Source organism: Lipotes vexillifer, unplaced genomic scaffold (genome assembly GCF_000442215.2).
Source record: "Lipotes vexillifer unplaced genomic scaffold, Lipotes_vexillifer_v1.1 scaffold1522, whole genome shotgun sequence".
Classification (NCBI taxonomy): domain Eukaryota; kingdom Metazoa; phylum Chordata; class Mammalia; order Artiodactyla; family Lipotidae; genus Lipotes; species Lipotes vexillifer.
The window spans coordinates 566,802-581,882 of NW_006782039.1; the positions used below are offsets into that span (position 1 = coordinate 566,802).

Sequence of the window (15,081 nt, forward strand, 5' to 3'; positions counted from 1 at the left end):
TTTAAATATGTATTTGGCTCAAGTTGATGCAGAATTAATTAGCATTACTTTTGCAACAGGATTTCAAGAGTAAAAGAAAAATGCCTTTCAATGGTCAAACAAAAAAATCTAACATAAATCCTTCCACATTTAGTAGCATCTGAAAAATAAAATTATAATTTATTCAAATTTAAGAAATGACTTGACTGAGGAAAAATTTTAATACTCTGAAACACTAAAAAGATATCAAAATATTGTATGTATTTCAAAGGATCACACATGCTACACAGGCACTATGGCCCATAATGCAGTTGGAAAAATATACCAAGATTCAATTTATTATTTCATCATTATAATTTTAATCAGTAGGAATTTTAATGTCACATATACTTTTTAAAAACATAAATACTTTTAAAAGCTGTATTTTACAATATGATATCAAGAACACGGAGCTGATACAGGTTGTATAGGTAATCATTTTGACTATGTAAGAAATTTGATCAGAATACTGCTGGTGAAAGAAAAGCACCTTCTTTTTAATCACTCATATTCAGCAGTAGTGAAAATCCTCTATGTATGCATTGGCTCTGAATAACACGTTTCATTTCTGTTTCAAACCTACTATGCTATTACTGTTTTGATGATTACATAGTTCAACATAAAAAGGCATTCCCACTCAGATTCTCAATAATAAGCCTGATAAGGGAGATAACCTCCCAATCATAAAAGCTTTTAAGACAAGTATTATGCAAATAAAGCATGGATATCAGACTCACTATAATTGGGATTAAAAAGACAACTATAAGAATACTGCACATTGATGCCTATTGCGTTTTTGTGCGCTCATCTTGCATTCCCTGCCTTTGTTCCTCCTCTTTGAAGTGCTAAAGTGTATTTATACTAGAAAGTTATTAATAGGCTTAATACGAGAACTATGTGTTTGAAAAAGCAAGACTTTCTAGATAAGAAATCTCCAAATATTTTCTATTTTATGTTTTTATGACCTTCTTTATAAAGAGTGTTTTATGTGCAACACCTGCAGACAGAAATAAATCTGTTTCACTCAAACCCAATCGAATATATCAGATACAAAATATAGACATGAAGCAAAGTATGATAGCAGCAGTGATTCTTGGGTGCAGCATGTGCAAAATCCAATATTTTGCTATCTATTTACATCACAGTGGTCAGAAGAGAAATGTGCCAAAACTCCCTTTCCCATTCCACTTGAACTGGTTCCCCACAATTAAAACAAACATCTCCTGTGACATTAAGTTGTCATCAGCTTGTGTGATCCCCAGTTCACTCAACCTTTTCTTCTTCAACTGGCCTTTTTGTGTGGAGGCAGCAACTAGTTCATTTACAATTTCACAATTGCCTTCGACTTGCTCAGAAAGGTCAGCTCTCGTGTAAAGCTCCATTTTACCAGTTGCACATTCAATCAGCTCTTCTAAATCCACTCTTTCAGCTACATCTGCCTCTCCACTTGTCTGAACTTTAAATGCTTTGTTTTCTGTAGAAACAAACAAATTATAACAAACAGAGTTAAATATACAAACTAAACCAACTAAAACATGTATTTCTACAGTCTATCAGAGCTTTCAAGTTTTTTCTGTTAAGGATTCCAGCTGTCATCTGACTGGACTTCACAAACTCTCTGCCATAAGTATCTCAACAAGCAGGTGTCTTAGTCTTCAAGGTCTCCTGACCCTACTACAAGATTACCAATTTTGAATTTTCTCTTTTTATCCTAGATCTCATCTACTCAACAGAACCCTCCTGGATATTTACTAAGCCCTGTATTAGAAGCCAGATGCAAAGATAAATAAAACTGCTATTTTCCCTAAAGGAACTCCCAATCTAGCAGCTTTATAAGTGACTGCCTGTGATGGCAGAATTCTAGATGGCCCCGTGATGCAGGGCCATCTGCCACTTGGTGTTACTTTCATAACTGTTAAATGGCAAAAGGACCTTGCAGATGTAATTAAGGTTACTAATCAGTTGATAACTCAGGTATACGTAACCTAATCATATGAACCCTTTAATAGCAATGTTTTCCCTGGCTGGCTGAAGAAAAGAAAAGCATAAAGAGATTCAGAGCATGAAAAAGATTTGAAGCATGAGAGATCTGCTTTGAGGGAGGTCTTCTGTTACTGAAATGGAGGGGGTTATGGGGCAAGGACCCAAGAGTGGTCCCTACGAGCTGAGAGCAATCCTCAGCCAACAGCCAGCAAAAAAAGTAGAGACCTCTGTCTTATGACCTCAAGGAAATTGATTCTGCCGACAACATAAAGGAATTTGGAAGCAGATTCTCGCCCCAGAGCTTTCAGATAGGGGCCCCGCCCAGCTGATACCTCTTTCACCCTGTGAGACCCTAAGCAGATAACCCAGCCAAGCTCACCATAACTTCTGACCTACAGAACTGTGAGGAGAAAAAGAACTACCAGATAGCTGGAGTGGATCCTGAAGGATGACAAGGACTACTCATCCTCCTTTAAACTTTCCTCACCTATGCCAATGCACAATCCTTCTCCATGACTGAGATTTCATAGTAATTCATAAACTTCCCACTGTGTTAGATCAGCTTTGCTGCCAAAAAAGACAGCTGACAGGGAGGTATTTACTTTTACAAATAAAAACTAGAGGTGAACTCCATGATCCCCTCCAGTAAAATGCAGCCTTCAACCTGGCACATTCATTTTTCTGCCTCCATCCTTAACAAATGCCAGCAGGAGCCACCATTGCTATCATATGCCCATCCTTATTCTATAAATTTACAGAAAGCCAAGCTTGGTAAGAAGGGAACTGCAGGACCACAGAAACCACACATCAAAGGCTTTGACCAGCTGACTAGTTGACCTTGAAAGTTTCTTTCACTCCAAGATTCCATAATGTTATAGCTTTATCAAGTTTCTCTATCTCCATGCCTAAGCATATGCTAGTTATCTTTTTTAAAGAGGAGATGATTAAGATCTTTAATCAGAGTTAAATGCTGAAATACAATAAATTAGGTCTGGTTTTTTTTTTTTTTTTTTTCTTGCGTTATGCGGGCCTCTCACTGTTGTGGCCTCTCCCATTTGCGGAGCACAGGCTCCGGACGCGCAGGCCCAGCGGCCATGGCTCACGGGCCCAGCCGCTCCGCGGCACGTGGGATCCTCCCGAAACGGGGCACGAACCCGCGTCCCCTGCAACGGCAGGCGGACTCTCAAGCACTGCGCCACCAGGGAAGCCCTAGGTCTGGTTTTTATTTTGAAAATTACTAAATATACCATACCTTCAGTTTCATCTTGGGCATTTTCTTGCAGGTCAGAGAAAATTGTAGGTTTCACCAAGACAACACCATAACCTTCATTATTATGTATGACATTATTCACCATGGTTATTTTGGGAATGTCATAATGTTCATCTAAGAAGTCCTGTGACATTGAAAACAAATATTTTAAGGAACTGTCACATTCAACACTGCCTGCTTTAAAAATCTCACTTTTTTCAGGCTATTCTAAAAATAAAATAGAAAGCTATGCTTATTAATACGTGGTAGCACAATCTGAGCTCTGAGTGACACAGCATTCCTTTGTCATTTCTGCAGATCTATAGATAACAAAGTATTCTCACAAGAGACTTTCAACCACCAACTATTGATATTATTAAAATTTACATACTATTTATGCTTTTCAAAACCAGAAAACAACAGGAACAACATGGGAATTTAATAAAACATAATTATTTCTTAGGTAAAACCATTCTGACCTTTGGAAAGAGGGTGTCTCAGCAGGTGCTCACCTTAATGAGGATCCCTTCCTTGCAGTGATGGATCCCATTGTCACTCAGGGTGCACTTACTCCCGGGATATATTTCTATACCTGCACCCTACAAGTTACATTTTAAGGTAATGACAATCAGTTTAAAATAGGCAAGACTATAAAAGAAGGTTTGTCACTTCTTAGACTTTAATGCAGTGCATATACAAAGTATTTTATAGAAAGTTTTATTAGGTATTTCTAATCAACATTTCCATTTGCTTCATTTCCAGCAAGTTGTCTATCATTTATTACTTTCAAATACCCCCGCCCCCCCACCACACACACACACACACACACACACACACACACACACACACAAAGCAATGGCTAAGAGTCTCAACACTTGATTACTATTTCACTCTCATCTGGGACAAATCAGTTTTCTGATTCTGCCACAAAAAAAGTCAGTTAACAATTATGTTGAAAGATACACTCATTAAAAATGACCACATTCTCTCAGAAATACTCAGTTAGTTGGAGAACAGTGTTCAAATCTAGTAAAATAGTGTAAAGCTGTAGATAGAAATAAGGCCCTATATTTTTAAAAGCACACCAGTTTAAAAATATCCCAACCTAACTTGAAAATCACTTCCATGAATTAAAATAATTAATGGTCCCCACTACTACACACATGTTAAATTAGTAACCAATTCAAGTGTCCTGTTTATACCTACAGAGTAACCAGAACAATCCATGCATTGCCCAATGCTCTCACATTGTCCCTTGGTACCACATGGTACCAACAAAAAAATTAACAATAATAGGAATGATTTCCTGATGCTATGCTAGGCACTTTAGTAAGTAAAAATGGTTTGGCTCAAACCTCTATGATTATTTAAAAATTCATTTTTGGAATAATTTCCTACACAATATCCTAGATGAAGAAGAGTTGCTATTAACCATTTAAGACACATCTATTGCATGTATGTTAAGCTGTTTTCCTAGGAATAGGAGTGTGCCATGAGAAAACATTTATTATTACTTTCCCTTGTAGGTATTACTACATATACTACATATATGTTTATATGTTTATATAACATATGTTTATATATGTAGTGGGATGGTCACTACACACAAACCTAACTCTCTGTAGAGCGGTCAAAAGATCTGGGAAATGGGCCTTCGGCTAAGATTTTCAGTTTATAGCTATATACAAAAAAAGATTTAGGGGCAATAACATTAAAAATACATACAAAACGAAATAGTTAAAATTAAATATCAAATTATCAGGAATCATGTAAAACTTAAAGAGAAGAATAACTTAAGCCACAGCCACTTAGTAAATGGGACAATCATGTTCAAAGTATGCTATGAAGCTGAACAGATATTCAGTAACTAAAAAGAAACTGAAGAGGCTGCCACTTCTAAGATAATGGTACAAATAAAAACCATGGACATCATATATAAAACAAACATAAGATGATTGAAAAGGCAGACCAGCTAGACACCTCAACACCTGAGGAATGACACCAACACATTGGTGCATTTCCTGGGTATTCTTTTTGCCTTATATTCCCAGACATGAAGCTAAAGAAGCTGGCAATCCATAAGTGCCAAACAGATCAGAAATGCCTCCCTAAAAGCCTGCTCTCTTTAGCCAAAGGACCAGGCAAGCCTAGAAAACTTTGAAACAGTAACAACTCTATTCTATCCAAACACCACAGGAAAAAAACTGGCCAACCCCCACCCATGCTGGCAAGTGCCAAGGGGAGCCTAGACTTCCACCCTCTTGAGGCTATGACTAGGCACCCCCACACCCACACTGGGGTTTTCAGTTAAGGCCAAGGATTTTCATCCCCACCAGCTAGTAACAAGGCCCTCCCACTTGTAGAGACTACATATGTGGAGTAGTGGAGTCTTACACCCAGTGGAGGGTGTAAGACTTTCACCATTGCCGGTAGTAACAAGACCACTGCCATGTGCCAGAGCAACAGTGGAGTCATGTAAGAAGCTGGAATTCTTACCCCCACCCAGCAGTAAGAAGGAGCTTCCCCACTCAACTTGGATGTCAATGGAGGCCAAATGGGGAACTTGGACTTCTACCTCCACCTGGCAGTAACAAGAGTAAAAGAAACCCAGCTAAAACAGAAGATGCAGATTCTCATAGTATAATATAAAACGTCCAGGTTTCAGTGGAAAATCACTTCTCATACCAAGTGCCAAGAAGATGTCAAACTTAATAAGATAATCAGTAAAAACCAAAACCAAGATGTCAGAGATGATGGAATTAGCTAACAAGGATTTTAAGGCAGCCAATTGCTTTAATGAACGATTATGAATATACTTAAATGAAAAATATCAATAGCAGGCTGAACAAGAAAATAGAAAGTCTCATCAAAGAAACAGAAGATAAAAGAACCAAATGAAATTTCAGAACTGAGAAATACCATAACTGAAATAAAAAGCTCAGTAGATGGGCACAACAGCAGAAAGGTAAGAACAGAGGAAAGAATCAGTGGAACAGAAGACAGAACAATAGGAATTATCCAGTCTGAACAACAGAGAGAAAACAGTCTGAAAAAGAAAAGTGAACCAAACCTCAGGGACCTATGGGACAATAACAAAAGATCCAAAATTTGTGTCATCAGAGTCCTAGAAGAAGAGAGGATGTGTGAAGCTAAAAGAAAATTCAAAGAAGAAATAGCTAACAATTCCCAAATTTGGCAAGAGACATTAAGCCTACAGACTCAAGAAGCTGAGAAAACCCCAAATGGGATAAGCTCAAAGAAATCCATTCCAAGATACATCATAATTAAACATAACACTGTCTAATGTGGTCTAATGTATCTAGAAGTTTGAAAAGGAAATATTGAAGATAATTGTACTACAGACAGGGGATGGTAAAGAGATATTAGCAGAGGTAAAGTTTCTAAACTTCACTCAAACTGGTGAGATAACATCAGTAAACTGTGGTAAGTTATACATATAATGCAATACCTAGAGCAACCACTTAAAAAACTATACAAAGAGATATACTCAAAAACAAATGGAATTGTAAAAAATGTTCAGGTAACCCACAGGATGGCAAAAAAAATTTAAATGAAAAACAGAATAGAAAACAAAAAATAAAATGGCAGAATAAAGACTTAACAACAATAATTACACTAAATGTAAGTGGTCTAAATACACCAATTAAATGACAAAGACTGGCAAAGTGGATTAAAAAACAAGATCCAACTATGTGCTGTCTACAATTCACTTCATCAGAACAATAAAGACAGGATGAAAATAAAAGTATGGAAAAAGATATACCATGCAGGGACTTTCCTGCTGGTCCAGTGGGTAAGACTTCACCTTCCAATGCAAGGGGTGTGGGTTTGATCCCTGGTCAGGGAGCTAAGATCCCACATGCCTCGCAGCCAAAAAACCAAAACATAAAATAGAAGCAATATTGCAACAAATTCGATAAGGACTTAAAAAATGATCCACATCAAAAAAATCTTGAAAAAAAAAATACTATGCAAACTTTAATCAAAGGAAAGCAGGTGTGGCTCTATTAATAACAGATAAAGTAGAATTCAAAGCAAAAAAAATTACCAAGGATAGACAGTAACATTATATAATGATAAATAGGTTGGCCCACCAAAATAAAAAAAGCAATACCAAATGGGTATGCACCAAATAACAGAACTACAAAATATGTGTAGCAAAAACTAATAGGACTGAAAGGAGAAAGACAAATCCTAAATTATAGTGAGAGACTTTAACAATCCATCTCTCAAAAATTGAAACAACTAGACAGAAAATCAGAAAGAATATAGAAGAACTCAAAAACATTATCAACCAACCCGATCTAGTTGACATTTATACTCAATAACAGCAAAATACACATTTCCTTTCAAGGGCCTATGGAACATATATCAAGACAGACCATATCCTGTGCCATCAAAACAAACCTCAACAAAATTTTAAAAATTGAAGTCAAACAGTGTGTTTTTTTGAACACAATGGAATCAAACTAGAAATCAACAACAAAAGATAACAGTAAAACTCCAAATACTTGGAAGCAAAATAGCACACTTCTAAATACTGCATGGGTCAAAAATGAAAATACAACCTATCAAAATTTGCTAAATCAGTGTGCCAAGAGGGAAATTTATAGCATTAAAAGCATACATCCGAAAAGAGAAAAGTCTCAAATCAACAATCTAAGCTCTCACCTAAAGAACCTAGAGAAAGAGCAAAATAAACCCAGTGTGAACAGAAGGAAGGAAATAAAGACAAGAGCAAAAATAAATAAAATTGAAAACAGAATAGTGAAAATCAATGAAACAGAGCTGGCACTTTGAAAACACGTCAATGAAACTGACAAACCTCCAGCAAGATTCACAAAGAAAAAAGGAAAAAAAGAGAGAGAGAAACTACACAAACTACTAATATCAAGAATGAAACAGGGGATATCACCACAGGCCCTGCAAACATCTAAAGAATCAGGGAACACCACAAACAACTCTATACATTTGACAACTTAGAAGAAGAAATGGTCCACCTGAATCCCCAGGCTGGTGTGAGGCCTAAGAGGATGGGGGGGGTGGGGTGTGCAAGCAACACCCCTGCATGCAACATGGTGCATGTAGCAGGTGTGCCAGGAGCCTGCTGCCATCACTGTCAAATAGGAAAGCCCTTCACCACCAACTGGGTCCTGGTCACAAGGGCTCTATACCCTATGAGTACATCCATTAATTCACCCAACATGAAATGTCATTGAATAGCCCTATAATTATTAAGGAAATTTAATCCATAATTTTTAAACTCCCAAAAAAGAAATCTCCAGGCCCAGATGATTTCACTGGAGAAATCTACCAAACACTTAAAGAAGAATTAACACCAATTCTATACAATCACTTCCAGAAAACAGAAGAGGGAATACTTCCAAATTCATTTCATGAAGCTAGACTAGCATTACTCTGATAACAAAACCAGACAAAGATAGTACAAATAAGGAAAACTTCAGACCAATATCTCTCATGAATATAGACATATAAATTCCTAAGAAAATATTAGCAAATACAATTCAGCAATATATAAAGAATTATATACTATGACCAAGTGAGGCTTATTCCAGGGATGCAAGGATGTTGCAAAATTTGAAAATCAATCACTTGTAATCCACCAAAAATTGATGCAGGAAAAAAGCATCTGACAAAAGCCAAAACAAATTTATTATAAAAATTCTCAGAAAACAGAAATAAAGGAGAACTTCCTTAGTTTGATAAAGAATATTTACAAAAAACCTACAGTTATGGCAAAGTAGGAAGACCGTGAGAACCTCCTCCAACAGGCATACCAAAATTAAACTATTTACCAGAGTGACTATCAATGAGAACAACCTGATGACTAGCAGAAAATATTTCCCACAATTAAAGTTATAAAGAAGGAACTGCAATGAGACAGATATAGGAGGGACAGAGACCCAGTACAGTCAAGACCTACACCCCCAGGGTAGGCAACCCACAAACAGGAATTAGGCAAAATGAGGTGACAGAGGATCATGTTCCAATAGAAGGAACAAGATAAAAACCCCACAAGAACTAAGTGAAGTGGCAATAGACAATCCACCTGATAAAGAGTTCAAGGTAATGCTCAAAAGATGATCAAAGAACTCTGGAGAAACCTGGATGAGCATATAGAGAAGTTTAACAAAGACTTAGAAAATATAAAGAAAAACCAAACAGAGATGAAATACAATAACTGAAATGAAAAATACACTAGAAGAAATCAATAGTAGATTAAATGATACAGAAGAACAAATCAGCTAGCTGAAAGACAGAGAGGTAGAAAACACTGAAGCTGAACACAGAAAAAGAATAAAAAGAAATGAGGACAGTTTAAGTGGCCTGTGGGACAACATTCACATTATAAGAATCCCAGAAGGAGAATACAGAGAGAAAGGCATAGAGAACATACTTGAAGACATAAAAGCTGAAAATTTCCCTAACCTAGGAAACAGAAATCCAGGTCCAGGAAGCAGAGAGAGTCCCAAATAGGATCAAACCAAAGAGGGACCATATCAAGACACATTATAATTAAAATGGCAAAAATTAAATATAAAGAGAATATTAAAAACAGCAAGGGAAAAGCATCAACTTATGTACAAAGGAACTCCCATAAGGCTATCAGCTGACTTTTCAGCAGAAACTCTGAAAGTCAAAGGGTACAATATATTTAAAGTGATAAAAGGGAAAAACCTAACATCAAGAATACTCCACCTGTGCAAAATAATCTGAATAAATATACAGATATAAAAATGAATCATTTTGCTGTATAGCTGAAACTAACAAGATATCATATATCAACTATACTTCAATAATCAAAAAAGAAGAAATCCTGATATCAGACACCAGCTAATGAAAGGCCAGCATACTTCATGGTCCACCCAAAAGAAGAGAAAGGCAACAAGGATGGCCAGGGACAGATCAAGACACTCCTGGACTGGAACGTGGTGGGAAGGAAGACACCCTGTAGGGACAGTGAGGATAGAGAGGGTCAAGGAGAAAGCTGGAGCCCATAGGATGCTTCCCACCATCCTGGCTACATCATTCCCTTCTTACTGAGATACAATTCACATACCATGCAATTCACCCACTTAAGTTTAATGTACCATTCAATGGTTTTTAGTATATTCAGAGTTGTGTAACCATTACCACAGTCAATGTTAAAACATTTTCATCACCTTAGAAAGAGACCCTGTATCCTTCAGTTATTACCCCAATCCCCTCTTCCCCACCTTACTCCCAGCCCTAGGCAATCACTACTCTACTTTCTATCCATATAGATGTGGCTGTCCTGGACATTTCACATAAAATGAATTATACAATATGTTGGGGGGAAAAAAAAGCAATACTTTATCTGGCAAGGCTTTCATTCAGATTTGATGGAGAGATCAAATGTTTTATAGACAGCAAAAGCTAAAAGCATTCAGCACCACCAAGCCAGTTTTGCAAGAAATGTCAAAGGGAATTCTCTAAGCAAAAAAGAAAAGGCCACAACTAGAAACATGAAAATTATGAAAAGAAAAAGCTCATTGATAAAGACAATTATACAGCAAAGGTAGTAAATCAACCATGTACAAAGCTAGTAGGAAGATTAAAAGAAAAAAGTAGTAAAATCATCTATATCTGCAATAAGTAGTTAAGGGATATACAAAACAAAAAGATGTAAAATATGATGTCAAAAAACAGTAACTGTAGGGGGAGGGGAGTAAAACTGCAGGGTTGTTAAAGTGTGTTTGAAATTCGGAGACCAGAAACTTAAAATAATCACATATACATAAAGATTGCTATATGTAAATCTCATGATAACCACAAATCAAAAATCTATAATAGATACACAAAAAAGAGAAAGGAATCCAAACATAACACTAAAGATAGTCATCAAATCACAAGGGAAGAGAACAAAAGAAAAGAAAGGAACAATAAAGAACTGGAAAAACAACCCCCAAACAACTAACAAAATGACAATAAGTACATATCTATCAATAACTACTTTAAATGTAAATGGACTAAACATTCCAATTAAAAGACATAGAGTGGTTGAATGGATACAAAAACAAGACCTGTACATATACTGCCTATAAGAAACTCACTTCAGATCTAAAGACACACAGACTGAAAGTAAGGGAATGAAAAAAGTACTCCATGCAAATGTAAATGAAAAGAAAGCTGGGATAGCAATACTTATATCAGACAAAATAGACTTTAAAACAAAAACTGTAACAAGAGACAACAAAGGATATTATATGAAGATAAAGGGATAGATCCAACAAGGAGATATTTCAATTGTAAATATGTATGCACTGACACATTTGGAGAATTTAAAGTAAGAAATTGACAGTAACACAATAATAGTAGAGTACTTAACACCCCATCAATGGATACATCATCCAGACAGAAAATCAATAAGGAAACACTGGTCAGATGGACTTAATAGATACATAGAGAACATTCCATCCAAAAGCAGCAGAAAACACATTCTTTTCAACTGTGCATGGACAATTCTACAGGCCACAAAACAAATCTCAAAAATTTAGAAGACTGAAATCCTATCAAGCATCTTCTCTGACCACAATGGTATGAGACTAGAAATCAACTACAAGAAAAAAAATGCAAAAAACACAACATGTAGAGGCTAAACAATATGCTACTAAACAAACAATGAAATCAAAGAAATAAAAAAATACCTGGAGACAGATGAAAATAGAAACACAATGATCCAAAATCTATGGGATGCAGCAAAAACAATTCCAAGAGGGAAGTTTATAGTGATACAAACCTACCTCAGAAAACAAGAAAAAATCTGAAATAAACAATAACCTTAAACCTAAAGGAACTAGAAAAAAAAAGAAAATTCAAAGTTAGGACAAGAAATAAATAATAAAGATCAGAGCACAAATAAATGAAATAGAGACTAAAATGCAATAGAAAAGATCAATGTAATTAAGAGCTAGTTCGTTGAAAAGATAAACAAAATTGATGAACCTTTAGCCAGACTCACAAAGAAAAAAGAAAGCCCAAATAAAATCAGAAATGAAAGAGGACAAGTTACAACTGACACCACAGAAATACAGAGGACTACATAAGACTACAAGGAACAATTATATGGCAATAAGATAGACAACCTAGAAGAAATGGATAAATCCCTAGAAATGTACAGTCTCCCAAGACCAAAACAGGAATAAATAGAAAATATGAATAGATCAATTACCAGTAATGAAATTAAATCAGTAATAAAAGAGCTCCCAACAAACAAAAGTCCAGGACCAGACAGCTTCACAGGTGAATTCTACCAAACATTTAAAGAAGAGTTAACACCTATCCTTCCTAAACTATCCCAAAAAATTGAAGAGGCACACTCAGAAACTCATTCTATGAGGCCAGCATCACCTTGATATCAGAATCAGAAAAAGATACCATAAAAAAACAAAACAAAAAAAATACAGGCCAATATTCTTGACAGTCATAGATGCAAAAATCCTCAACAAAATATTAGCAAACAGAATCCAATGATACATTAAAAGGGTCATACACCATGATTAAGTGGGATTAATCTCAGGGATACAAGGATGGCTCAATATCCACAAATTAATCAACGTGATACAACACATTAACAAATGAAAGAATAAAAAATCATTTGATCATCTCAGTTGATGCAGAGAAAACTTTGGACAAAATTCAATATCCATTTATGATAAAAACTCTCAACAAAATGTCCATTGGTGGAATATACCTTAATATAATGAATGACATATATGGCAAGCCCACAGCTAACACAATACTCAGTGGTGAAAAGCTGAAAGCATTTTCTCTAAGATCAGGAAAACATGACTAGGATGCCCACTCTTGCCATTTTTATTCATCGTAGTATTGAAAGTCTTAGCCCCAGCAATCAGACAAGAAATAAAAGAAATCCAAATTGGAAAAGAAGAAGTAAAACCATCACTGTTTTCAGATGACATGATACTATCCATAGAAAATCCTAAAGATGCCACTGAAAAACTACTAGAACTCATCAATGAATTTGGTAAAATTGCAGGATACAAAATTAACATACAGAAATCTGTTACATTTCCATACATTAACAACTATCAGAAAGAGAAATTAAGAAAACTATCCCATTTACAATCACATCAAAAAGAATACCTAGGAATAAATCTAACAAAGGAGGTAAAAGACCTATATTTATGGGACTTCCCTGGTGGTCCAGTGGTCAAGACTCCACGCTTCCACTGCAGGGGGCATGGATTCAATCCCTGGTCAGGGAACTAAGATCCTGCATGATGCATGGTGCAGCCAAAAAAAAAGACCTAAACTTAGAAAACTTAAAAAACTGATAAAAGAAATTGAAGATGACACAAACAGATGAAAAGATATACTGTGCTCATGGATTTGAAGAATACTTTTAAAATGATCATACTACTCAAGGCACTCTACAGATTCAAAGCAATTCCTATCAAAATACCAATGGCGTTTTCCACAGAACTAGAATAATTCTAAAATTTGTATGGAAAAACAAAGGACCCCAAATAGCCAAAACAATCTTGAGAAAGAACAACAAAACAAGCTCCCTGACCTCAAACTATACTACAAAGCTACAGTAATCAAAACAGTATGGTACTGGCACAACAGACACATAGATCAATGGTACAAATAGAGAGACCATAAATGAACCCCACCATCTGGACAATTAATCTACAATAAAAAGAGGCAAGAATATACAATGGAGAAAAGATAGCCTCTTTAACAGATGGTGTTGGGAAAACTGGACAGCTACACACAAAAGAATCAAACTAGACTACTTCTGGAAGAAAACAATGCCAGTGCCCTCTTTTACATTGGTCTGAGCAATATTTTTTAGATATGTCTCCTAAGGCAAGGGAAACAAAAGCAAAAATAAAGAAATGGGACTACATCAAACTAAAAAGCTTTTGCATAGCAAAGAAAATTATGAAGAAAACAAAAAGCCTGCCTACAGAATGGGAGAAGATATTTGCTAACAATGTATCAAATAAGGGGTTAATATCCAAAATATACAAAGAACTCATACAGCTCAACATAAAAACAAAACAAAACAACCGGATTAAAAAATGGATCCTAATAAGACATTTTACCAAAGAAGACACAGAGATGGTCAACATGCACATGAAAAGGTGCTCAGCATAACTAATCACCAGGGAAATGCAAATCAAAATCACAATGAGATATCACCTCACACCTGTTAGAATGGCTATTATCAAAAAGACAACAAGCAGTAAGTGTTGCAAGGATGTGGAGAAAAGGAAATCGTAGTACACTGTTGGTAGGAATGTAAGTTGGTGCAGCCACTATGGAAAACAGTAAGGAGAGTCCTCTATAAATTAAAAACAGAACTACCATACAATCCAGCAATTCCACACCTGGGTATTTGTATGAGAATACGAAAACACTAATTCAAAAAAATATACATACCTCAAAAAAATGTATGTTCGTTGCAGCATTATTTACAATAGCCAAGATATGGAAGCAACCTAAGTGCCTAACAACAGATGAATGGATAAAGAAGATGTAGTGTCACACACACACACACGCACAGACACAAATGGAATATTACTTGGCCATAAAAAAGAATGAAATCTTGCCATTTACAATGACTAAGATGGACCTAGACAGTATTATGCGAAGTGAAATAAGTTAGACAGAGAAAGACAAATAGTGTATGATTTCACTTATATGTGGAATCTAAAAAACAAAACAAACAAACAAACAAAACAGAAACAAAGTCATATATGCAGAGAACAAACAGGTGGTTGCCAGAGGGAAGAGCG

General features: G+C 35.9%; 1 protein-coding gene across 1 annotated transcript in view; it reads right to left on the reverse strand.

Annotated features, from left to right (window-relative positions):
* Nucleotides 1-499: 499 nt before the first annotated feature.
* The window catches only part of SHCBP1 (SHC binding and spindle associated 1), a 37,519-nt gene continuing 22,937 nt past the window's right edge, over nucleotides 500-15,081 (reverse strand). Inside the window, exons 11-13 of the mRNA XM_007454968.1 lie at nucleotides 3,763-3,849; nucleotides 3,254-3,395; nucleotides 500-1,492 (exon numbers count right to left, since the gene is read on the reverse strand). Coding sequence (XP_007455030.1) covers nucleotides 1,167-1,492; nucleotides 3,254-3,395; nucleotides 3,763-3,849 — 555 coding nt within the window. The 3' untranslated portion in view covers nucleotides 500-1,166. The remainder of the gene's footprint in view (nucleotides 1,493-3,253; nucleotides 3,396-3,762; nucleotides 3,850-15,081) is intronic.